This window comes from Mauremys reevesii, linkage group 9 (assembly GCF_016161935.1).
Source record: "Mauremys reevesii isolate NIE-2019 linkage group 9, ASM1616193v1, whole genome shotgun sequence".
NCBI classification, from domain to species: domain Eukaryota; kingdom Metazoa; phylum Chordata; order Testudines; family Geoemydidae; genus Mauremys; species Mauremys reevesii.
Window position 1 is genome coordinate 86,083,778 of NC_052631.1, and position 27,817 is coordinate 86,111,594.

The 27,817-nt window shown below is 39.4% G+C and overlaps 1 protein-coding gene across 7 annotated transcripts in view; it reads right to left on the bottom strand.

The window, feature by feature from the left end:
• TMEM164 (transmembrane protein 164) overlaps positions 1 to 27,817 on the bottom strand; it is a 92,764-nt gene that overhangs the window by 29,767 nt on the left and 35,180 nt on the right. For 6 of the 7 annotated variants that reach the window (XM_039488515.1, XM_039488517.1, XM_039488521.1 and 3 more), the window contains 2 exons: positions 10,858 to 10,907; positions 2,030 to 2,096 (listed from right to left, as the gene is read on the bottom strand). The exons of the other annotated variant lie outside the window; for it this stretch is intronic. In XM_039488515.1, the coding sequence (XP_039344449.1) occupies positions 2,030 to 2,096; positions 10,858 to 10,907 (117 nt within the window). The remainder of the gene's footprint in view (positions 1 to 2,029; positions 2,097 to 10,857; positions 10,908 to 27,817) is intronic. 7 annotated transcript variants of the gene reach the window in all.

A 27,817-nucleotide genomic window follows, 5' to 3' on the forward strand; every position in this document is an offset into this window, starting at 1 on the left:
AGATTTGAAAACTCTGGATCAAGACACAGGGTGCATACAACTGCTATGCCTGATTTATGCATATAAATACTCTGTTACATGCCCATTCTATGCATTTACAAGCGTAACAGGCCTAGCTGGCCACATGTTCATGCACATCAGAGATTAGGCATGCCCAAATGCGTGTCCATGCCTCAAGCTGAAAATATAGCCATTTATGTCTAGCCCTCACAGCATCTTGAAAGCCCTTTCTGGGCCGCCTTCTGCACTGTGAAGTATCTTTTGAAAGCTATGAACCCTTCCCTTGGTTGAAAGACCAGGATGGAACTGATTGCCTGAATAAAACAGTTTGCTTCCATCTGGCTGACATTGCGAATGCCATCACATTAATTCCCTGTGATGTTAGTGCAGCAAAGAGTCCTGTGGCACCTTACAGACTAACAGACGTACTAGAGCATGAGCTTTCATGGGTGAATACCCACTTTGTCGGATTCACCCATGAAAGCTTATGCTCCAATACATCTGTTAGTCTGTAAGGTGCCACAGGACTCTGCTGCTTTTACAGATCCAGACTAACACGGCTACCCCTCTGATATGTGATGTTAGTGTTTGATATGAACCCACACAAGCAAGTAATTTCAGAGAGAAGAAATTCCAGGTGGGCACTCTGGACCTGATTCTGCATGGCCTTGCACCTTGAATGATCATTGACACCTGTGTAGAGTGAGCACAGAACATTCCTGAATCAGAATAGGTGCCATGGAGATGACACTAGGGCTCTACTCTCACTGGAAAAAAAAATGTGGGTTAGCTCAATTTTGCTAAGTTGAGTTAATAAACATGAGGTAAAAGCCTAGCAAAGACAAGACAGTTTGCATTCTCACATCTGTTAGTACGTTCAGATGAAGAATAAAGGAGAGCCAAGGCCTTAACTTCATCTGCTAATTTGTGTGCAAAGTACAGACTATCCTGCCTTCACTAGGATTTTGTGTCAAGTTAAGAATACACATTTTTTCTAGTAAAGACAAGATGACCTAAGTGTAAGGGAGTGTAGTATCAGGCCTCAAATCTTTAACTCGTCATGTTGTATCCTACCCCTCCACGTCACAGTTCAGGGAGATATTACCTGTCTCAATTTGGTGGATTTTGTTTCAGTTCATATTTGTTTTCCCCTTCAATGTGAATTCCTCTCTTTGGGTGTATGTCTGTAGAACAATGCTAGTGCAACAAGTTTTTGTAGTTTGAGGCATACTCAATAACTGCATATAGAGCCTGCTATCCATGTTAGAACAATACAATGCAGCTCTCTTAAACAAATTCAATTAAAAACAAACATTTAAGAACAAAAATGTGGAGTGATTTAGAGGGACAGCTGTTTGTGGCAGCAATCAGGAAAGAATCCCTATTTACAACAGGCAGCTTTGCCACAAGGTTCCAAGTGCAGTAAGACATTAGCCACTGCTTAAGACAGGACATCCAACTTGATAGACCCATTATCTGAGTGAATATGGCAAGTTCTGCGTTCCAATTCTTTGAAAAACAAACCACTTAAACATGCTATTTGTGTGTTTCAGCAAGATCTCTCAGGAACAGGACCAATTTCCATCCATTCTGTGAGAGACTCTCTCAGGCCGGCACTTTCTCAACATCTCAGATAACTTGGCAAAATACAAAGCTATGAATACAACTGTAGTACACACAAATTCATTATGCAAATGGTGTGCACACAACTGGCTTTGCAGGGAGGAAATCCTTGTTCAAACAAAGCTATGGGATTAAAGGAGCTTTCTGTGATCATCAATTTACAAGCAGTGAGGAACTATAAAAGGTCAAACTTTCCATTGCATTTGGGAGGTTGGGTGCTCTGCCATATCTGCATAGTTTGGTAACTGCTTAAGAGATGCTCAAGAAATCTCCATATTGCTTTGACCTTGTTGCAAAGGTCAAACCTCTTCCCAGGGAAACAGCATTTTAGAAAAAAGACATAAAAGTAAACTCCAGGACTACAGAATAAAAAGTCAGAGGAGAAAACAAGGCATGGTTTACTCACCAGGCGTGTATTAACCACAGGAAACAGCAATGCCAAGAGGGCCCCATTTAACATATGCATCTGTAACCTTAGAAGAAAGAGGGGCAATGTTATTTTCACGGCCTGAAAATTAAGTATCAAATGTGTACTTTCAAAATATTTTATGTACTGTAGAATGATTTTCCATAACGTAGCAAAAGCTCTGCTGGCTTGAATTTGCATAAAGCCATTAGGAGTCCTTGTGGCACCTCAGAGACTAAATTTATCTAGGCATAAGCTTTCGTGGGCTAAAACCCACTGTTAACTGTCGTAAACCGGATAAAACCTCCTTAATAAATAAACATTTAAATAATTTCCTATAGTAAGAATGCTTTCTATAATGAGCTTTGGATTCCTAAGTGGTTTGGACTGCTGGTCTGTAATATGGTCATGCCAGGGGCTGCTGGAGGGTTTTTATTTGGGGGCTTAAAATAGGTATTTCACTTAATGCCTTTATTCCTACTCAACAATAAAAAATGCATGATGTCAAATTAAGGCTTCAAAAAGTTAAGCAGCAGCACTGTTTTTATGAGTGGTGTCTACGTTTAAAATATAAGAAAGATTCATGCATTCTGCATTCAAGCCAACAAGGCAAATCTTGAGAAGGGGACATATAGGGAAAACACTATTGCAATTAACATGCTGTATTTCCTATAACTGATCTCACCTTAAACTACCATCTCATCTCACATAATAAGTGCAATCAGTCCTGTTTAAGTCTGCATTACAGAAGAGATACAGTGCATATAAAGCTCCATATGATGAGCAGAGCTGGCCAAAGAATCTGTTCAGAGTAACACTAGTTACGAATGATTGCATTCTCCCCTTCCCAAAATAATTATTCACAGGAGTAATCTCTGCTGTTCCACTCTACAAAGGGTTGAATGGTATTTGTGAAATACATTTTCCCCATCATTTGGGGAACATTTTATTTGCAAGTTATTTTTCCCTGTTCTCCAATCCCAAGACAAAAACCAAGGAGCTACACCAGCAGTTCAACTGTTTGTGCATCCTGAACCCTGCAGGATGTGAGCTGCAAGGGGAGTCAAGCCTAACAACTCATTCCTACCTGGTAATCATGATATTAACATGCTGAAATGGACAAGCTAGTGGCAAAAAGGCTAACACAGCCAACGCATTCCTCTGAATCTAAGCATGCATTGCTGTAAAATTGTATTGTGACACAGAAATGAGCAGATCCTTGAGCTTAGTATGCATTTCACTCACAAAAGGAGTACATAGTTCTGTTCTCTCAAAAATCTCAGTTCATCCAGGGTTAGTCCTCAACAGTCCTCTTGTATATCCAACTAAAACTCAAGAGAATATGAATGCTGACTGAAAGCACAGTGTGCTCTCCTCGGTCATGCAGGATGCCAGCTCAATCCAAAATTTAAAAAGAGGCAATCTGACATTCCTATGCATGGAAACAAAAGTTAAGTATCAAGGGATGACTGTCCTGCAGAAATATAAAGTTAAAACCAGGCACCAATAAATCTTTGGAAAGTCACTTATGTTTGCTTACAAATTCACTACATCTTTAGACTGTTTTAATTACAACTGAATTCAAGCCCACCTGACAAACCACCTCTAGAATGAATGCAGAGTCTGTGTTTATTTTCTCCTCACCCAAAACTTCTTCAAAGACAACAATAGGAACCACAGGTCTGAAGTGAAGCAGAGCACTGTAGCTGCCCAGGCTGGATTCCAGGACTCTTGGGCAATGGTGCACTTGGTGAGAAGGAACAGGAAGCAGGAGAAATGAGACTAGGAACCCTGCAACTTGGCTAACAAAGAGAAATGGGAAGGATAGAAGGTCCACCAGTGCCTGTTGTGGGAAACTGCAGAAGTGATCACCAAGTAAGAGAAGCCCACCTAATCCAGGCAAAGGGTCCTTGTTCAACTACAAGAGAGATCCTGTCAATGAACCACGGGGGAAAATTCCTCCCTGATTCCACATTTAGAGATTAGTTCACCCCTGTGCATGAGCCCACCCCCATCCCTGGTCTTCAGAGCCTGAGCTGCAGTGTTTACACTGCTGTTTTTTGTGCCATAGCATGAGTCCTGCAAGCCTGAGTCTGTAGACCCAGACTCGCTGCCACGGGTTTTAAAATGCAGCGCAGACATACATGATATATCTACACTTTAATTTTTAGTTGTGTTTTAACACTTGTTAATTAACATGACTAAATTCTAGAGTAGACACTACACAAACTTTGTGCCAGGGTATGTGTCTGTTCCTTGTCATGTTTAACCACTGGCTTCTAGCATCTACACTAAAATTTACAGTTATCTTATTTAGCATGTATTAAAACACAACAAAAATGAGACATAATCCCTGTCCAGCAAATACAGAAGAAAGTTTAAGCACTTTAAAACACAGTGTCCGTTATGAGCTACGCAGGGAAAGACGAACTAGTAGTTAGGGTGTTAGCCTGGGAATCGTGAATCCTGGGTTCAATTCCCTGCTCCGTCCATGGATTTTCTGGGCAAGTCACTTAGTCTCTCTGTGCCTCAGGTCCCCTCTGTAAATTGGAAATAAATAAAAGTTCCTCACAGGATTGTTGTGAGGATAAATGCATTAAAAACTGTCCGATATCATGATAAGGGGTCATTTAAGTACCTATGATAGCAAGCCAGCCACTAATAGGGTAGAAAGAGCCTAAATTTCAGTCCTTTTAACCTACAAGGAGTAATTGGTACAATATCTGGAACACCTGTTTGTATCATTCTAGATACTTGCGGAAGGGATTTCAGGCTCTAACACTTGTATATTAAAACACACTGCCCCAGAAAAGACACTGACTGCTTCAAAAAATTGAAAACATACTTTAGAGAAGAAGTTCTCAAACTGGGGGTCAGGACCCCTGAGGGGGTCGCAAGGTTATTACATGGAGGGGGGGGTCGCGCACTGCCAGCCTCCACCCCAAACTCCGCTTTGCCTCCAGCATTTATAACGGTGTTAAATATATTTAAAAGTGTTTTTCATTTATAAGGGCGGGGGGTCGCACTCAGAGGCTTGGTACGTGAAAGGGGTCACCAGTACAAAAGTTTGAGAGCCACTGCTTTAGAGTACAACAGACAAGACACAAGATGGAATAAGTCTGATGCTATAACCAGCACATGAAAGAGAATCTAATTTCTGTGGTTTGCTCCTCGGTTGATGTTTTAGTCAAACTTTATCTGTTAGCGTTCTTTCCTAAGCCATTACTTGCCTGGCCCATTTCTTGCCATTCTCCCTCTGAGCAAACAGTTAAGTTACTAAATAGAAAGATATATTGACCTAAAATTTATGAGAAAGTTCTTTGGATGCACAGGGCATTGGAATGGGACTCACGAGACCTGATTATACTCTTGAGGCACCATTGGCAGAGCCAGGTCACTTCACCACAATCACCCCTCATGCCCTGGCTATTTAGATAGTAAGCTTTTGGGGACAGTGGCCGTCCTTTACTGTGTTTACACTATATGTCTACCGCAGTGTGGGCCCAGTTATGGTTAGCAACTCTAATGCTACTGTAACATACATAATTAAATTTCAGGAACAGGACAAACATTCACACCAACAAGCTTATCTCGACCTGTGAGCAAGAAGGGGCAGAGGAGATAAGCCCGCAAGCCTCATTGCTGAAAATGCTAATGCTAAAATCTCATTACAAGAAGAATCCTGGATTCTCAAATAAGGACATCCATACAAGCTAGAGCTGACATGGTGGTGAATGACCAAAAGGTAGGATCATTTTTGAGCTCACATCTGTGGCTTCAATAGCAGGAACGTATGTATCATTGGAAACCAAAACAAAATTTCAGCCATCTGGAAGCGGTACTATATTTTTACTCTAAGGTGGGCTGCCACGCACAGGCTGGAGTTTCTGCTCATTATCACATTGGCTAAAAGCATCTAAGAGTTCTCAGCCAATTGTTTTATATAGGTACTGCGGAGATTGAGGCTGTAGTCAATTAATGCACTAATGAGCCACATGGAAATGCAATAACTTCTTGTTCTTACATTTCAAAATACTTCAACTGGACTAAGAAAACTTAGACTTCATTTCACACAGGCCAGCACAGCCGTCAGAAAGTGAGGTTTTACAGTCCCTACCCAAACTGAGCTGGAGCAGAAACAATGACCATGGAGTACAAGGATTTGTATCCCCTTACAAATCTCAAGTCACACAGTCCCCTGGACAAACTCATTTAAAATCCTATCTGGGCTATTTGGTCTGTCCACTTTTAACATATCCAGTCGCTTTATTATAAACACTTTACCTTTTATCTCTGCAGGCAATATCCTGCCATCCTTACTCAGGCAGAACTCCTGTTGAAGTCAAGGAGTACAAACTGCAGTATTTAGGCTTATATAGCAAGGGTTCAAAGACATGCTATTTTATCAATCAAACGAATATGGAAATTTCACAAGGATTCATGCTAACAGTTCTAATAACCTTGACTAAAGAACATAGAAACTGTAATTTATCACTATAGGTTCTCTCGAGTGACATATTGTAAGGGATAATCTAATTGCACATATTCTTTCCCTTTGGACTCCGTAGGGACAATGTTCAATTAAAATAAAAATGTCTTTGCAAAGCGCTCCATAAATCAGTTACTGTGATTTCAAAAACCACACCATACCAGGCACATCAGGGTGCAGGAACAGCTATTACCAGACCCAGGAAAAAGGGTGGTTTTCATTTTTAAAAAAGAAAAAACAGTTTTGATTGAAACTGGAGGAAATCAAAAGGTTTTTTTAAATGAGACTTTGCACTGTATTCAGCAATCCAAGAGCCAAAGCCAGTGTCCCCTTAAGAAAGTCTACATGTTCATATGCCAAAAGGAAAAGAGACAGTCCATGCACAAGTGTAAGCAGATTCTATTATAATATTAAAAGATAATCCTAAATTCAATAAAGCAGCCTGACATCTGGACATTAGAGCACAGACAGCCCTCCAAAGAGTAGACCACCCACATTCCTCTTTTAAAAATTCCTTCTGCTCGTACCACTTAATTTTCAGAGTCCCCACTTCTTCCAAACTGACACACAACCTGTGAAATTAAAATTCTAATTTTTCCTCTCTCTCAGGAGGCAGGGTTTTACTGCGGTCAGGACACATCAAGATGGAGATTGCAAGAGGAAACAGAATCTCAGGCGTCAGTTATAGAGCTGATTGTTGGCAGAGGACATGTATTTCGCATATCTGAAACAAGAGGCTGTAGCTTTTGCCTAATATAGTACACCCAAGACCACACAATAGAATCCATACAGCGTTCACCTCCTTCTCTTGACTGCATTTTGTTTTTGAATTTGCTGCAAGTTATCCACATACAAGATTCCCTTAGAGTCAATATGGCATTTAGAAAGCCTATTCCCATTTATTGAAAGTACAGTGTCCAATGACTCTCACGGTGAGCATTTTTTGTGCAGGCACTTGCACAATAATTAGCAATACTAAAGTACTGGGTGCTGAGAAACAGAAAAGATTACTAGTTGGGGCAGAAAAATCACTTTATTAACTCTTTCCACTATCCCACTATTGTGCTGGAACGTCCCATGTAAGGAGGATGACTAAGAACTACCACTTCATTTTGAAAGCTTGGTTCCACCACCAACTCTCCATGCCACCGTCGGTAAGTCACTTAGCCTCTCTTGTGCCACAGTCTCCCCATCTGTGAAATGAAGAGAAAGTTATTTACCCAGCTCTGTAAAGAGCTTTGAGAATATTTGCCAAGCCTGGCTCAGATGAATGCTGGTAGTCCTTTGAGATCCTCCAGTGGGAGGCACTGTACACCACTAATGCTAAGTATTATTGTTAACCAACAGAAATACTTAAAAGCTCCTTATGTATATCCAAGCCGTGCTCCATGAGTTTATAACGTAGCCTCACACCAGATTAGACTCAAAATAGGCTTGTAACCGTTTTACGGACACTGGTAAGAGAAAGTTTTATTTTTCTCTTCATGTAGCAATAGAAAATCAGCACAAATCAGAAAGCCTCTGAAGAGACATTATCTATGGCAGTGGCGCTGATTTCCTTCAAAGAGTTAAATTATTCCACTGAGTGAAGAAAATAGGCAAAAATAATTCCTCCCATTACTCTCCTCCCCTCCTCTGCCTTCCCCCAATAAAAACAGTTAGTTGAGAGTATGGTGTCATAGGTTTATTCCCCACTTTGAACTTTAGCGTTCACAAGATGGGGACCTGCATAGGCTCCTCTAAACTTAAATCCTAGTTTAGATCTGGTAAAGCTGCCACCAGCTAGAAATTCCAGTATCTAGCACACTCCCTGTTCCCCCAAACTTTCCCTGGGGAACATAGATCCCAACTTCCTTGGATCTTAACACAAAGGGAAATAAACCATTCCCCCACCTCCTCCACCCTCCCCTAGTCATTGGGAGAGATCACCTTGATTCAAACTCCTTGAATCAAAACAAAGAGGGATTCACTTTTCTCCCCTCCCCTTCCCCTGAAAATCCAAACAAGGGAAGAAATCAATCAGGTTCTAAAAAGAAAAGGATTTTATTAAAAGAAAGAAAGAAAGAAAGTACACTATCTCTGTAACACCAGGATGGAAAGGTTACAGGGTATAACTTATGAAACTAGAGAGCTAGCATCAGGACAAATACAGCAACCAAAAAATAAAATAAAATAGGGTTCCAGCAAACACACATTTGCAAATACAGAAATTAATTAGAAGACTAATCCGCCTTTCTAATACTCACTATACTGAATAGAAGAGAATACTTCAGGAAACTTGGAGAGCCTGGATATACGTCTGACCCCTCTTAGATCCAAAGAGAGAACAAAGACCCAACAAACAACACAGACAAAGACTTCCCTCCACACAGATTTGAAATTATCTTCTCCCTTGATTGGTCCTCTGGGTCAGGTGTCCGTCAGGTTACTGAGCTTGTTAACCCTTTACAGGTAAAAGAGACCTTAACCCTTAACTATCTGTTTATGACATATGGGCATTACATCACTCTCCATCTGTACTTTGAAAAATACAATGCTAGAGAAAACATGAAGCCAAATTAATCCCACAGTCCTAGCTGAGCTTGGCCCTAATGGCGGAGAAGGAGAGGAGCAAAAGTGACTTTTCACTTTTCCTATGCTGGAGCTGCCAGATGTTGATGTGGCCCCTAGCACAGGATAGCATAGCCTGTCGGCTTCTCTAATTTGCACCCAGCTGCCCACAGAACAGATGGGCCGCTGCCTCAGTAAGATACAGCTCTGAACATGCTCCCTCCCTCAGAAGGAGGTGTGAAATCCCACAGCAACTCTATGCCTGCTGTAGACTCCCCTGTGAAATTCCCAGGGATACCTTACAGTATCTTTGTGGCTTCATTAGGCTGGCTGCATGGAGCAACAACGAATCGGGTTCATTGCCTTTCAACTGCTATAAGTTATGTCTACACTGCAATTAGATACCTGTGGCTGGCCTGTAGCAGCTGACTCAGGTTCATGAGGCTCAGGATGCAGGACTGTTTAATTGCAGTGTAGATGTTCAGACTCAAGCTGCAGTCCAAGCTCTGGGATCCTCCCATCTCGCAGGGTCTTAGAGGCCAGGCTCCAGCCCAAACGTGGATGTCTACACTGTGTATTTAAATAGCCCCACAAGCCTGAGTCAGCTGACATGGACCAGTCACCGGTTTTTAATTGCAGTGTAGACACACCCACAGAATCCCAGCCCTTTCAAATTCCTCTTGCCCTGCAGGGTGAGTTCCAATGAACGGTGAACTCCTTTAATACATAAAAAATTACAAAGGGCCCCCCTCTGAAAAAAAAGAAGGAATTTTATAGGGGCAGGACTCTGCACACCTGGACTTTGAGATCAATACTTATTGGGATTTAAATTTGGTGATGTTAATCATCGCGAGAATGTCATTGTCTTGCATTTCGGTAACTTACTGCTTCCATCTTAAGTAACAACAACAACAACAATCCATAGCTCACATACGGTGCTTTTGATCCACAGATCTCAAAGCACTTCACAAATGGAGGTAATTTACATTACTTTACAGATAGGGAAACTTAGGCACAGTGAACTGAACTGAAGTGACATTCCCACGTTACTCATCAAACCAGAGGCAAAGCTGGGACTAGAACATAGGTCTCTCAAAGCCCAGTCCAGAGCTCTACATCCACTGGGTCACACTGAGTTCCTTATTGGAAACTGAGTGCAACGGCAAAAACTGCCTCAGGTACTATTATCACTTTTCAAATTAGCACCAGTAAGTCATGGGTTTTTTTAGAAAAAAATAAAGCTTTAAATATTTAAAAAAAAAAGAAATAAAGCTTTAAATATTTGTCAATCTGTTTGAGCAACTGGTAAGAATTTTGGTGCAGCTATTTAATGTTTAACTCTATCTTTATGGCATTTAGAATGATGTGTTAATCCTATAGAGCCAGCAGAATGACGTAGAGGAATTAACATATTTTAAAAAATGGTAGGGGGAGATAATCAAAGGGCATAAGTGATGCGATATAGATTACACAAGTCCAGAATCTAATCAGTGCAAGAACACCTGCATCCATCATTGAGTTTGCTGAGCCATTGCCTACTGTTAGAGAGATCAAACACCCTCAAAATATGGAAACAAGTTTAAGCATGGCAACAAGCCCTGATTTAAGTCATGTACACTTTCAGACAGACAGTCTTCTACTTTTCATTCCAGCCAGCTCCAGGCTACAGTACATCACACACACAACCCAGATATATAATTTTAAAACATGGCTGAGGTCATAAAGCATTACAACCTAAATACATTATGCAAATAGATAGGAAAGCAGTAAGAGAGAGAACAGATGTTACCTGAACAGAACCATTGCACCACGACATGGGGGACAGGCGAGGAGAAAAATCTGAAACATTAAACAAAAAAAAGCTGGTTATTGGTATGATTTTTTTAAAATTAACTTCCTCAACATTTCTCTCCTTCTCCCACATGTCACATATAGCTTCCGACTGGATGGACTGTTCCAGCTACAGCAGGCCTTTGTACCGGGAAAGGGTTTAAAAGCATTAGCAAGCTAAAGATTCCACGCCACCTGCAGACAGATCTGAGCAGCAAGAGTGACATCTAAAACTTCATTTCCCCAAATGCAAAGTGCTCAAGTCTGATGTCCAGTCCATCTCTAGTGCTCCCCATTACAAGAGCTCCTCAAATACTGTTGCTGTACAAGAGCAAACTATATTTCTACTGTGAAAGCTGCCAGGGCTCCAATCAGCAGCAAGGCCCTGTTGTGCTAAGTCAGGGGTTCCCAAACCTGGTTCGTGGCTCGTTCAGGGTAACCCCCTGGCGGGCCGCAAGACGCTTTGTTTACCTGAGCGTCCGAAGGTCTGGCCGCTCACAGCACCCAGTGGCCGCAGTTCACCATTCCCGGCCAATGGGAACTGAGGGAAGCGGTGGCAAATACTGAAGTTAGTTACCTAAGGCACGGACATGTCTAAAAGTGACCACTGTCTTTCCAAAGCACTGGTATGAACTGCAGCAGTAAATGGATATACATTTCCTGAGACCAGGGATAATGCAATGATAATGGAACAGCGGGCAAGGTGGGGAAAAAATGATTATTTTTAAAAGCAAAAAAAAAATTGGATTTTTTAGTTTAAATTAACAATAGGTTTTTTTTAATAAAGAAAATCAAATTAATGTAATTTAAAATTAAATTTTAAATTGAAAACCTATGTTAAGGCCTAGCCTTCTTATAATATATTAATATGATTTAAATTAAATAAAAATGTGACATTAAGTAGAACGTATTTTCTGCCAAGTTTTAAAGAAAGTCAAATTACTCAACTGGTGGAAGTTGTAGTAAGATGAGGCCCTGAAACATAAACCCTTGTTATCAGAGGCCTGGTATGAGACCTGAACCAAAGGAATGGTCAAGACTTCGTTAACATAAAGCAAAGTTAAGCTGTGAGCCAGAGGCAGGTCCTGCTGCCAAAAGTTGGCAAGAAGAAGGTTGCTAATTAGATGTATACACATATCTAAAGGGTATCAAGCACTAACAGGATAAACATGGACCAGGATGGCACAAGAACTGTCCGGGACAAACACATTCCACAGAAATAATGAGGAACAGGCTGACCCATCCTAAAAGACAGGGTCAGAAGGATAATACGATGGATAGACTTGTTTGTTCGAACCAACATGTAGTAGGAGAGAGGCAGCACCCCAATACGCAGAGGGGTTGTACCTCGATACGTCAGGAGTGACGTGAAACTTGTTTGTACCCATGTATAAGAATGGATCCCTGAGTGGATGCCTTTGTCTGGCCTAGGGGGCAGTGGAGAATCCCGCCACTGACTGAGCTGGTCCATTGTCAGGGAGCACATACGTACTAGCAGAACTGTAGACATCCGATCTGGGGAGCTAGAGACTGTTTCATTTGGCAATAAAGCTGGCCGGGTGCCTTCGTACCTTATCGGAGTCTGTGGTCATTGGGCGGTTTGCTCGAGATCTGCTGTGCCAGCTATCTGCACAGAGTTGGGACAGCACACAGGGAGAACATACACACGCACACAGCCAACTTATCAACATTGAACAGAGCAGAGCACCACACCGGTGACATCTGACAACAGAAGTCAGTGACAAGTCACCTAGGATCTGAGGCTCTAAACCAGCTTTTGACAGAAGTAGCCTATTCTGCAGGTGTAGTAACAATATTTTCATCTCAGTTTATTCTGAGAATTAATTCAGTTCAGTCTATTAATAAAAAACAATTGGGAGTTGAAAAAAGCAGGAAAGATTGTTTTCTCTCTGTTCCAATCTATGAATAAAAACTAGGTATGAGAGGATGACATCTACTAGTTCTAAAGTCGTCATCCCTTGGTGCTGGAATTCAAATCCAATTAATCAAATATTTTGCATCAGCAAATCTTAACCAGGATACAAAGTGATTAATACCACTAGTGGAAAGAAGAATCGTATTTTATCGCCTATTGCCTTCTGGTGCAACACACACAATCACCAAACTAGTCAAGAAAGTTCTAGATATAATTTGGACTGAAAAACAATTCAGCTTCATTACTTTGCCCTTGTGAATAGAGAGCATCAGTATAAAATATCTTATATTTGGTTAAAAGGAGGTTTCAATGAATTATTCCGTTGCCAGGCTAGTACTCCAAATATCAAATTACTCTATGCAAGAACTCAAAGTGAAATATCAGGTATATTCAGCAAACATACCTCTCTCCAGTGCTGCAGGACATGCCTGGTATATGCACTTGGCAGATGTTCAATTTAATTACTACCAGACCATGTCCAAGCAACAGCAACAGTGGGAAGGTTAAGTAACACAATACTGTGAACTGTAGCATTAGAGTCTGAAAGTTTAACCAGACAGCTATTGATACAGTGAATATTTGGATTCCAATGCAGGTTTTTAACAGGGTAACATACATTGGATTATTCACTCACCCAAGTTATTTGCTTCATTCATTCGATCAAGTGAAACTGTCCCAGTTACTGTTTGAAGCATTAAAAATCTCATCCTAGTCAGCAGACAGAATGTTTGTGGTTTCAAAGTACAAAAAAGGTATCAATTAAATTTAACTGAAAGGGCCTCAAGACATTTACTTACCAAGAGACCTCAAAACCAAATCAGGATTTCTTGCATTCAAAAAGCAAATCATTTCACTCCATTAGCTTAATGAGCAAGTTAATCCAACGCCTGCATAGGAATAGTCCAATAACTGATGCTTTGTGTGCAGAGGCGAAAAAAGGAGCATACTTCTTAGATATATTCCCGCATATCAGTTGCATAGCATATAGCCCCTGTAGGACACACACTCTCACACAAATACCCATGAAGGATTAGGCAGATTCTGCTTTGAATTAAGCTTTTCAAAATGGGTTTAGTGGCTGCATTAACCTATTGTCTGTACTGCAAAGATACTCACATTGCACAAGGGAAACATTAAAATACTAAAAACTAGCTCCGTTGCCTTTTATCGTATTTTACCCCAGCAATCTTGACATGTTATACAAAGTGACACAGACAGAAGAGAGTTCTTGAGCACAGCAGTTAGACACATTTTAAAATTTATCCCAAGACATTTAAAAAAACCCAAAACCTTAAAGAGCCAGCGCACAGAGCGGGGGAGGGGCAGTGCGCAGAGCTGCCATGCCTCCGCCTAGGAGCAGCCAGGACATGTCACTGCTTCTGGGGAGCCACGCGTAGTCAGGTAGGGAGCCTTCCGGCCCCGCACCAACCAGGCTATAAATCAGACTTTCAATGAAGATCAGAAATGCCAGTTTATAGAGCTTTCTGAATTGTAAAGTGCCGGATAACACAGCTTTTACTGTAGTAGCTAAAAGCCATGCTGTTGCACAAGTGTGGTAACTTGGTCAATCATTCTGCCCAGGTGGCACACCTCAAATGTGATGACTGAGCCTGGTGATACTCTAAACAAAAAGAGCTCTCAGCCATGCTTGCTGCTATTTCCATTGCTTCACACCGACTCAGACATTCTAGGTTTCAAAGTGACACTGACAGAGTGACAATCCTGGCATATTATATCTGGGATCAGCGGAGGCTGAAACTCTGGGGTTTCAACACCAAAAGCAAAGATCTCTATCACTTGAGCTAAAGGAGCACTCTCTCAGCAGACAGCAGTTGTAGGTCTTTTATCCTGTCTCTCTGTTGACCACACAGTAGGGAGCAACATTATACACATACAAAAACAGTGCAGTACACAGAAACTTTGGGGTGTTTAAAGTCTGGATCCAAATCTGAATCTTGCACTTTGAGTATGATTAGAGAAGAGCGTAAAACCAAAAGCCCTGGACCCAAAGGCTTTGGGGGAAAGGCTTGATTTTATCATACTGCAATAGGAGCCGTCTTTTAATGTAACATTTAAGCTTATATGTAACAAACTTTTCTCTTTTTAAACAAAGAAATTCATTTAATGTAAGTGGGCTCTATCATGCACTGTTTTCAAAGAATATCTAGGCACTATAACAGCTTTGTTGGCACTCTCAGCCAGGAATGAGACTTCAGTAGTTCAGCAGAGGCCACAAAATGAATTGGCAATAGAAACTAGACTATGTTACCTGAACCCTAGCAGTGAGACTTTGATGAGGCAGTGGAGAAGAGAAGCTTGCCGTGACCACTCCACAAATGGTGTTTTCTCTGCATCGGTACAGTATCTAGACCTGCCCCAGGACTTTTCCCCAGCATTGAAATAAATACACAGTTAAGGTTCTTCCATTTAGTTCAAACTTGTTAGAACACAAAAATAAGCTATTAAATTATGCAGCAGACATTTTCTAACATATCTCTCGAGCATATTAAAATCAATATGGTGGAACATGGCAAAGGCACTAGGTTAGAGCCTGAGCACCTGCCAAGGAATTGGATTTGTGGTAGGGGGATTGGAGGATGGATTTAACCTCAATCCCTCTTGAGCAGCTAACCACTTTGCACCTTGTAAGAATGTGCCCCTAACAAAACCAAGAAAATGCCTCAGAGAAATAAAAGGCTCTAGTCTGAAAATCTGTCAACTTGAAAAAATATTGAGTTTGTGCCAAGCCAGTTACCTCAGCACCCAATTAGTGTCTTCCCCTTCTGCAGGTGAGAAAGACAGACACCGCCACTATCACCACCACAAAGAACTGAGAGCAAATCTGACCTACATCAAACAAATCTCCAAAAAGCTCCAGGGCCAGGGTGACAGAGTGGGAGCAGCCACTGAAATAAGGTAGTTCTATCCCATCCATATTATCAATATGCCAGAATCAAGCAGGGATGATGCAAGGATCAGTTATGCAAGGTATAATGCAAAGATACCCAAAGGACATACTTGAATATTCTATGCATGATCCTTATATCCTAGTATGAATGGATGGATGATCTTTACATTTTTACCAGTGTGGGTATTTTTTCCTTCACTTGCCAAGGTTCCAGTTAATCAAACTACTAGTATTAAATTACACACTGTGTTTGGTATGCAGATAGCAGTTATTTCCAATATTATAGGATGTATATTTTGCTTGTTCTCACACTAACTCATACGTGTTTAAAAAGTGACATTTCTTCAAAGGTATCAACTCACTGGTGAAATGTTAATATGATTTTTTTAATGTTTGGGGTTGGCAATATTGCTGACTTCAGTGAGACTTGAGGGTACTCATCACCTTATAGCGAATGGTCTTTCTCCAGCCTCATAAGAAGCCTGTTAAATAAAAGACACGTTTAATTTACATGCAGGTCTCACCTAATGGGGATAGTGAATTGATGTTTTGACCCCTGGGATAACTTCCCAAATGACAGAAGCTAACAATCCTCTAAAGCAGTGGTCCCCAACCTGTCTGTGGCCAGTAGCACATTCATGTTTTCAGAAGAGTGTGGCAGGCAACAACAATTTTCAAGGCTTATTTTGTATTTGTACATTAAATAATACAAAAAACATCATATTTAATATAACATAATATATGAATCCAGAGAGAAGAGAGAAGACGGAGAGAAGCTGCAAGGACAGAGAACACCGGCGCCCACAGCCTGCAGCCCCGGAGTTCTCTGTCCCCGGCAGGCATGAGGCAGCGGCTTGTCTCCCCTGCTGGGCACTAGGCGGGCCCCGTGCCTGCCAGGAACGGAGAACACCGTGCCCGCAGCCTGAGTTCTCTGTCCCCGTCAAGTGCTGGGCTGCAGCTTCTCTCCCCTGCTGGGCACTAGGCAGGCGCACATAAATGCCCCGGCGGGCGTCACGGCACCCGCGGGCACCACATTGGGAAACACTGCTCTAAAGAACATTTTGTCAACAACTACTAGCCAAGGACAGATTCTCTGACCGATCGGATGGTACAGCCTTGTGAGTTTAACCGTCACCCACAAGATATTCCAAAGCTTGCAGAGAGTATTTCTTATTTTGTTATTTTAAAGAAGCACTCAGTATTCTGTGCTGATTAGTGTTGTCACAGCCATACAGTTCACACATTAACAGTTTAATATGGTTGGTTAAAACAGTAGAAGCCCAATCATTCATGAAAGGTTAGAGAAAACATCAGAGAAAGGGGAAGGACAGCAAAATTTAGATAGGAATATGTACAAATATTAAACTTCTTTTATATGCATGTTATCTATGTGAGGTCAAAAAATGGTCACACTTCAATTGCTAATTTTTTTTTGATTAGTTAGTTATTGTATTTTAATTTTAATTTAAAGCATAAATAAACCAAATACTATACCATATAGACAAGACCCCTGACCCTGAAAGCACAAGCAAAGCCAATAGAATTACGTTTGTTGCAAGTTTGTGAGTAGTAGTGTCTTGCAGCAGCACACTATATAATCACTGAGCTAGTAATCACTGTTTACTTAAGAGGGATGTATCAGAGGTACACATGTGTAGTTTGTGTCTTTTGAAGAGCCATTTTAGCAACAAGCACAGACAACAGACATAAGATAATAAGAATGGCCCTATTGGCAACAATCCATCTAGCCCAGTCTCAGTATCCTGTCTTCTGAGCCAGGCCAGTGCCAGGTGCAGGAAAGGAACAGAACAGAACATCATCATCAATCCCATCCCATCCCACCCCCTCCCCTTCCTTCCAGAGGCTTCTGGCTAGGAGATTCATGGGATCCCATCCCTCCATCATTGATGGACCTACATGAATGGACCTCCATGAATTTATTTTTGACTTTCTCTTTTGAACTTCCATTTTGTCTCTTGTTTTTTTTTTTCTTTAAAAAAAAAAAAACAAACAAAAAACAAACAATAAAATATAATAATATATAATATATAAGTGGTTGCACTTGTGTTGTCTAAAACAAAAAAAAAAAGAAAACAGGCCACCAAACTGGACCAGCTATTTCCTACTGTGGCACACACACACTAAAGATCCAATTACTTTAAAAAAAGTAATAAGAAACGTGTAGGACTAGCTCTCTGTAGGATGCCAAACTCCAAGAGAGAAGAACAAAGAATGGCAAATCTACAATTCTTCTAACAAATCTTCTAGCAAGATTGATCTCCCATCAGCCTGGGATAGATAGATCTACAAAATACATAAAATAAAAGTAAGTAAGAGAGTAGAGAAGAGAGATTTGAAAGAGAGAAAGAGAGAATTGAATCTCTGTTTCAGTAGTTTTTTTTCAGGCTCTTCAGGAGACAGAGGCTGCAGGGCTTTATTATTTATTTTTCTTTTATTTTTTTTTTAGTTTTTTTTTGTTTTTGACTTTTTTGACTTTGTATATGTATTTTGCATTGGGAATTTTGGGGGGGGGGGGGAGGGATTGGGGAAATTATTATAAAAAAAAAATACATACAAATTAAAACATTTATCATTTATAACATTATATTATATATATTATTTTATATATAATATATATATAATAAAAGGAGAACAAGCTGTTGACTAACAGTTGTTGTAGCACTTGTTATGAGCTTAAGAAGTGAGCTCTCAAGAAAGCAAGCTCACAGCACAATTTATTTCATAATCTTTAGGTGCCACTTTTGTTTTTTAACAAGTACACAGACTAGTTGTTTTTTTGAACTGAAACTGATACTATACAAGAATCTTACACCAAAATCTTATACTTATAGAGTTCACAAAACCTAACAGAGTAGAGAGTAAGTAGTGAGACACCACAGTGTATAAGCACATAGGTATCAAAGAAAGGTATGTCAATTGTAACAAGTAGGAAGTAAGTTATCGTAATTTTGCCTCCTAACTTTATCCGCTGTTACTTCTGTTAACTGATATCTATCCACTATCCTCTATATCTTATACTAAATATTCACTATATAAACTATAATCTAGCATAGCATACCTCATACCACCAGCACCTAGTTAGTCCTACATACCACTCATATTAGCAGTACAGCAGGCAACAGCCTTCCAGCACATAGCTCAGCAGTATGACACATAACACAACTGACTACTGAGAATCATGACTTAAATGACTTGCACAGTAGAATGACACCAAACAGTGGAAACAACACATCCAATCAAACATTCTGTCAGTAACCACTAGAAGCCTGTCAAGATAGGGGGTGCTAGTGTGACAGCTAGCAGCTCAGTAGCATGCCTGGTGCAGACAAAATTAGACAAGGTAACACATCATAATCTGTGTAAATTATCGTTTAGGCTCATCCCAGACCCACATACTTTAATCAATGATTACACATTAAACAATCAATTCAATGCAATTACTCCAAACATATTTTCAAACAATGCACTAATGCCACCCCTAATATCTAATTCCCTTTAAGCAAATATAGCTATGTATCCCACATTGTTACTGCATACAATGCACATAAAATATCAATTAGCATCACACACACATCACCAACATACTTAAACAAGCTTTCCTTAACACACCACTACCACCACCAACACACCCTCAAACAACAAACCACTAAACTTAGTGTGCTGGTGCAGCTAACTTACAGTTGTCCAGCTTGCCAGCATCCCTGGTGTGCAGTGTCCCTGTCTCCTATGCATCTTCCCATCAGATTTCCCAAGATCCATTTGAAAGGAGATGCACAATTCAAGACAGAGACCCATTGGATCCTAGTCAGTGAAGACAGGACAGGAAAAGAAATTGGATTTTTCATTTAAGGCTTTGATTATTAGTAACATTACACATTCATATTCAGCTCATTTCAGTTTAATCAGCCTCCATTCAGCAGCCAAGTAAGGGCAGCAATTCCAGAGAGATATGGAGGAAGCAGGCAAAGGAGGAAGGCTTGCTGAGGCATTTCAACCAAGGGGGATTGGCATCCATCACATAAAAGGCAAAAATGACAATGTTAAAAAAACCATTGGTCAAAATGTTAACATACCATTTTTTAAAAACTATTTTTTGGCCTTAGTGACTTACCTGGGTAGGGAGATGGGGTAGGGGTAGAAGAGAATGTTTAAAAAATGTTGCATTTAAAATAATGTGTTTAAAAAAAAATTCCTTTTAAAAAAAATCAAAGAACAAAAAAATTATTTAAAAAAAAATATAAATTAAGCTAATATTGGAAATTAGGAGGAATAAGGAGATGGATTAGGGATGGAAAAAAAAGATTTTGATAATAGGAAGGAAAAAGATTAAAAAAAAAAAAATGAAAAAAAAGGAGAAAGGAAAGAAGGAGAAGAAAAGAAAACTTAAAGAAAAGCTTTAAACTTTGTAAAAATGTTTATAGCTAAAAAAAATAACAGCTTAATAACAGACTTTTAAGTGCAGAGGTAGCCTAGGTGTATAGGGAAAGCAAGCATATTTCAGGGTGTCAGAGCAGCAAGCATAGCAGTACAAGCTAAAGATGATGCAGGAAACAAGCTAGCAAAAACTGGGAGGCAAAACCAGCACAGAAAGAAGAGAAAAAAAGGAAAACAATAGGGAAAAGAAGAGAGAAAAAGACAAGGAGAGAGTGGAGGTAGGAAGCAACAACAAAACAAGGAAAAAAAAAGGTCATCAAAAACAAAAAAAGGAGTTAAACAAAACCAAAAAACCAAAAAAAAAAAAAGAAAAGCAAGAAAATGCAGTATAATAATACTCTCTTCTGTAAAAAAACCTCTAAAAAATTTAAGAAAAAGAAAAGATAAAAAATGGCAGATCATAAATTTAAACCATGAATAAAGAAAAGAAAAGAAAAAGAGCTTTTGAATCATCAATTTCTTACTCACTCAAAAATTTCTTCTCAGAATTTTCTTTCAGAATATTCAAAAAGCCAAACATGTTCTTTTCAAAATTCAAAAAGTTTTTCAAAAATATTCAAATAAGTCTTGGTTTGTTTCATTTTGTTAGTCAAATCTAAAATCATCAAATGCGTCATATGTTGTTGCAAAATTTGAATTTGGTTCATAAAATTTAAAAATTACATACATATTATTTTTTGGTTTCAATGTTTGAATTGTTTATTATTTATATTTTTATTTATTCTTTGTTATTTATTTTTGAATATTGTTTCTTCATATTTTCCCACAAATTTTATTAAAAGCAAATGTAGTAAAAGTAAATTTATTCATTGTTTTGAAATAATATATAATAGGAAATGATTGCAGTATTCATCCACCTCTTCGGCTAACAGCCCAGCATTTTAGTATTTGCTCTGATTTCCTTGTCTTTCTGAGATTCAAGCCCCTTTACACCATTTTCTCACTGTTTGCTCTTTACAGCACTTTGTGCTTTGATTGTCAGGTCAAATTTAGCAAAACAGAAATGTTTTCATTATTTGTTTCTCCAGTCCAAACAGAAACAGTTATTTAAATAAGTGTCTCCTGCAGTGTTTGCAAATAAAGCATTGCAGCAATGGGCCAGTGGCACAAAATCTTAAAAATGAAGTTGACTAGAGACTTTTAAACAGAAGTGAAATTGACTAATCTACTCTCATTAACCAGGCTGAGAGATGGAAAAAGTAAACAGAGGACTGAACAGTCAATTAAAATGGAAAAAAAATTGAAATCTAACATTTAATGTCACATTTAAGGTAGTAGGAAAACCTAACAGTGCCTCTTTAATGCATTTTGTTTTCACATTTTACAGGTATTTTTCGTTGGGGAGGAGGCCAAGTTTACTATGTAAACTGGCCTTTTTACTAAAGTGGCAGTATTATAACCTCCACATATGGGGAATTTAGAGGAGCAACTGCATGAGGCATTGCATTTGGAAACTTGTCTCCAACTTATTACCAGGCTATTACTTAAGTTTTCCAATTGTCTATTTTAGGAGTGTTGCTAGATTTAAAACTATGCTGTTGAATGTAGATAGCAAGAGGCTGGGGAATGTGCTGGAGCCTGGACTAAGACAACTCTGGTCTAGCGGACTAGTCCTTCTATATATGTTACAGGTCATAAAAAATTCTGGTGTGGGGCTGTCCATTAATTGCAGTTAACTCACGTGATTAACTCAAAAAAATTAACTGTGATTAAAAAAATAGTTGCACTATTAAACAATAGTATTCCAATTGAAATTTATTAAATATTTTGGATGTAGGTTATTTTTGTTACATAACTGCACACAAAAACAAAACAATGTAAAACTTTAGAACCTACAAGTCCACTTGGTCCTACTTCTTCTTCAGCCAACTGCTAAGACCATTCCACATTTGTAAGTTCAACTTTCATTATAAAGAGGATACACTACAGTATTTGTATTAGGTGAATTGAAATATACTATTTCTTTTGTTTTTTACAGTGCAAATATTCTTAATAAAAAATATAAAGTACACTTTGTATTCTGTGTTGTAATTGAAATCAATATATTTGAAAATGTAGAAAACATCTAAAAATATTTAAATATATGGTATTTATTATCATTTAACAGTGCAATTAATCACGCCATTAATAACAATTTTTTTTAATTGCTTGACAGCCCTACTCTGGTGACAGATAGTGTTGGTGCAAGAGAATTTCTAAAAACAGCAGCTCAGAAAGTTTCTCCATTGGCTTCCACTTAAATACAAGAGCTCATTATACAAGACTTAAGAGTTCTTGACTGGGTTTTCCTAGTTCCTCTGAGATTTGATAGATCTATATTTTTTCTGCTCAGATCTCTATTCAACCACATCCTGACTGTTCTGCATTTCAAAAATCCTCCAGCAACTCGTAGTTCTGAAGCTCCCTGTTGCTATTCTCCAAAGGGATGCAATGCTTCTTCTGAAAAATATATATACACACACCAAAGAGTACAACAGTATTACTATATCTAAATTAAAGGTAATTTTTGCCAGTTGCCTTTTTTCAGACATTTAGACCTGGATTCTGTCTATTAACAATGTTACCACATCTATTAGAGAGTATCTATACTAGATGGGGGAAATCCAGTGATTTTTTTTTTTATTATTATTATTATTTGGCTGAACTGCCAGTTATAAGTAGTTTCACATTTTGGCGCTTAATTTAGTTTTCAGGATATTTTTCTTCCAAGAACCAGAAAGAGCTTCACAGCTCTCCTAAGATGAAGTTTCTTATTATCTCCATTTTACAGGTGGTTAAATTCAGTGAGAGAGATTAAGTGACATGGTGAAGTCACAGTGAGTGAATGGCAGAATAAGAGTACAGCCCAGAAGCCCTGACTCTCACTCCTCTACTCTTAACTACAGTACTAGATTACACTCCCTTTCCGATCTATCAGCAGAGAGGCAGGCTTCAGATTTATGCAACACTTTCCTTTCTCAACGGCTGAGGGGGTGATTGTGATGTGTTTGGGCCCTTTGGGGTGCCACCTGATGTTCTGGGGTGCCACTGAATCAGCCTATTCTGCCAGCCTGGGTCCCCTTTACCTGGCCTTGCTGGGTTAGGCTCACAAGCCTCTTCCAGTCAAGCACACAGGCAGGGTCACACCCAGCTGCACAGAGAGACAGATCCGCTCTGGGAAGATTCACCCTTAGGGGCTCGCCCCAACACCCTGGTGCCCACGCCCTTTAAGAGGTACAAACCCAAAAGGTTTTATGAAATTCGACCCCTCCCTCAATGTGGAGGGAGATATGCACAACTTTGTGCCCCCCCCCATTAGAAATTACATAAACTAGGTTAAATTATAAACAAGAAATAAGTTTATTAATTACAAAAGGAAAATTTTAAGTGACTATAAGAAATAACAGACAGAACAAAGCAGATTACTGACCAAATAAAGCAAAATACGCAAGCTAAGCTCAATTTACTTAAGAAACAGATTACAAAATGTAAATTCTCACCATAAATGTTATTTTAGGCAGGCTGCAAAGTTTCTGTAGTTCAGAGTTCCAGTTGTATGCCTTTTCACACTGGACTCCAGCAGAAGGTTACAAGAAGTCCCAAGTAATGTTTAGTATCAAGTGACAAGACCACCTGACTCTGTAGTGCAGGGGTCAGCAACCTTTCGGAAGTGATGTGCCGAGTCTTCATTTATTCACTCTAATGTAAGGTTTCGCATGCCAATAATATATTTTAATGTTTTTAGAAGGTCTCTTTCTATAAGTCTATAATATGTAACTAAACTATTGTTGTATGTAAAGTAAATAAGATTTTTAAAATGTTTAAGAAGCTTCATTTAAAATTAAATTAAAATGCAGAGCCCCCCGGACTGGTGGCCAGGACCCGGGCAGTGAGAGTGCCACTGAAAATCAGCTCGCGTGCCACCTTCGGCACCCGTTGCCTACCCCTGCAGTAGTGTCACAGCATACATGAGTCAGTGGCAGTATGAGGAGTCCACAGGAAGGCCAAGTCTTTTCACAGTCCATTGTCCTCACTGATGGGTCATCAGCCCTGTCTGGATTTTCTATTGTTGTACCTGAAGTTTTAGCAGTGGGCATCACCCAAAGTAGCATAACTGAAATACAGACAGTCAATATTCCTAACTTCAGATACAGAAATTATACAGCCATACAAATTGGATAATCACATTCAGTAAATCATAACCTTTCTAATGATATCTTACAAGACCCATCTTGCATAAATCAGTTATGTCATATTCTTATCATAAGCATATTTTCATAAAGAATATGGAGTCAAACATCACAGTGATAACCAAGATAACATGCATAATACAAATAGGAGACACTGTGTGATCAAAAACAAACAAAAAAAGAAAGGTAAAGAAAACAAGTTAAAAAAATATACAAAAAGGCAAAAAAAGAATGGAAGAGAGGGGTAATCCACACAGCTTTAGCCACATTCAGAATTTAATGTCTAACAACTGGCACAGAACATAGATGGGAATATTTATAGCACTGAAACACAAGGTGCCGCCGGCAGAAGAGTTTGCTGAGCAAACTATAGGCAAGTTGTTACATTTCACACAGGTAAACTACAGAAAAGAAAGTTTAAATGACCCTAAATGGGATAGCAGCCTGTATGTAAGCCATCTGTATGCACATGTACATGACCAGGCTATAAATCAAGACGATTATGAAGTATGTGATGGAATTTTAAACAGAGTGTTTTAATTGTTAAACATCTGCTGAGACTTTGAGTTTAAAATTTTGTTTTAATATTGTGAGTGCAGATGAGGGTATGAAAACCCAGGAGTCATAAGAGAATGAATATAAAGCAAAGCGACTTGACTAATAATTTGCCTCTTTTGAGGCCTCAAAGTGTTTTATATACTATAAAGGAGCTTAGGCCAAGGTCACATAGCAAGAAAAACATCAGAAAGTAAAAGTTTCCCAATGAGGATAAAATTTACTAAATTATGGTATATTTACTTACACACAAAAGAGATTACCTCTCTCAACTTGTAATGGACCAACTTCTATTGGTGAAAGGGACAAACTTTCAAGCTTCAACACATACAGCATAGATTTAAACTTATCAGGCTTTTCACACTTATTAATATGCTATTAATGTGACAGATATACCATGTAACAGAATAATATAAAATATAATTATATTTCAATTAGCCCAAATGAGCCATATCTAAGTACCCTCTGGAACAGAATAAAGAACAGTCAGTTCAACAGGCCTTTGGAGGAGTTTTTTTGGTTTGTTTGCTTTAATGGCCATCTGCCATTGCCTTCTCATATTAGAAATGTCAGTCTGATGCTTACACACCTTTAAGGACACTCACTAGTTTGCAAATATCATAGGACATCAGTCACTTTACGAAAACAGTAATTGGGTAGCGACCAAATTTTGAAGAGGGGCCACTGATTTAGACAAAAAGTGACTTATATGAATAGGTCTTTATATGGGAAAGGAGATCTACGTCTTCAGTTTGTGTAGCTCAAAGAAGCCATTTATACAGCAATTTATACACGTTATTTGACTCCAGTTTAGATCCATATATTTGCTACTAAGGAAGTGCTCTGATGGAAGGGTTCCAGCAAAACGGAGACATACTTGCACATGTGGTAGTTGTGTCCAGGAATTAGATGGTTTATGAAAGAAATTAAAGAGATTAGGAAGCCAGCATTTTATCGTAAGATTGAAGATCCCCAGACTTGCTTACTAATGCTCCCGTAGAGGATCTACATTTTAAAAAACAGCACATTAATTTCTGTTATTGTTAGCAGCCAGACTTTGTATTGTATATAACTGGAAATATGTGACCCCCGCCCCCTTAGGGAATTGTGGTATAGTAAAATATGAACTATCCTCGTAATGAAAAGCTTTCACACCAAGTACACAAGAAAAGCACCAAAAAGAGGATATAATGTACTCAGAGGAGGAGGGCTGCCCAGCCAGCAAGCCAGAATCTTTAAATCTGACCCTGAATAAGTAACATATGATGTAGCATGTTACCATTTTGCCTTAATAAAGCATTTCAACAAAAAAAGTAGTTCTTGTGATACATAAATGTAGACTTTGCAAGAGTGAGGTTGGAAAGAGTGACATAACTCATCAAGCTTGTACTTGGGGATAGGGAGAGCCCTGCGTGGATATAAAATTTGTATCAGTATCCGATCCGTGATTTGCAAAAATGGTCTGTGGATATTCGCATTCGCAGCTATAACGTGGATATCCACAGATTTGCAGACTCTAGGGATAGGGAGAACTGTGGCAAGGCTGACAACGTCTATCCTCTAATTGTGCAGGAAAACCAAAGGTGTTGAGAATAAAAACATGCTTTGGGGACATTCCAGTGTCAGCTTGTCTTGTACTGGCTTTTACTAGAGTAATCTGTTTTACCATCTCTCCCTCACTTAGCCCTAAGGGAGAGACTCATTTCCTTGATCATTCCTGTAATGACATTAATCATAAAGATCTACAAGTCTCCTCCTGTGTCAGGGCAGCATGTAGCTCTGGCACCTCAGGAACAGTCCAGGGAAGGATTGTCATTTAAGAGTCACATTACATTCCCTTGCTCCAAGGTGAAAATAATCTGCACAAACTCTCCACCACTAATAGATTACTTCTTCCCCAGTGTTAGGTAAGCTTTGCTGACTAATGTGTTGGGGAAGGTGGGACAAAAACTGCCCACTTCTCCTCTCCAAATACATGTGTACAGCAGCAGTTGAAAATGGTCCTGGGAGCCTGCTCTCCCTCTCCAAAACCTGCACACAGAGCAGCAGTCCAGGTAAGCCGTGCAGGGAAACAGGGGAAGGCATCTGATACCTCCATACGCCGCTGCAGTCACATAAGGCAAGTTACAATCTTGGTGGAATGGTATGAAAAGAAAATGTTGAGGATTGTTGCTTTTCTTTTTTTACCCATGTTACGAGTGGAATGATTTTGAGAGAGAGAGACTGGCTTGATAATGCATGTTCTACACACACCATGATAGCAGAGGGAGAGAGAACCATTCTAGGGGCAGGTTTCAGAGTCACAGCCGTCAATGTGAGAGCCATTACATACATTGAATCTATTTCCCCATGTTAAGTATCCTCATACCTTCTTGTCAAACTGTCTTAAATGGGCTATCTTGATTATCACTACAAAAGTTTTTTTTCCTCCTGCTGACAATAGCTCATCTTAATTAGCCTCAGAGTTGGTAGGGGAACTCCCACCTTTTCATGTTCTCTGTATGTATACATATCTCCTCACTATATGTTCCATTCTATGCATCCGATGAAGTGGGCTGTAGCCCACGAAAGCTTTTGCTCAAATAAATTTGTTAGTCTCTAAGATACCACAAGTACTCCCATTCTAGGGGCAGTTCATTCAAATTTGAACCCCAAATTGATGCCACCTTATCCTCAATTAAATCCCCCCTTAAAACCAACCTCATCTACAATGCCTGCAAGTCACTCTCATCTGGCACTGGTTAGTGGTCTCCACTAGACACATGCCTATTTTTCCATTAAATAGTTTGTTTTGCTACCTCCTCTTTCCATGTCTCCCAACCCTGTCTTCTTGGCTACCTGTCCATATGACACCCAGCCCAACAGGACCCTGATCTTTTATTGAGGTTACAATACA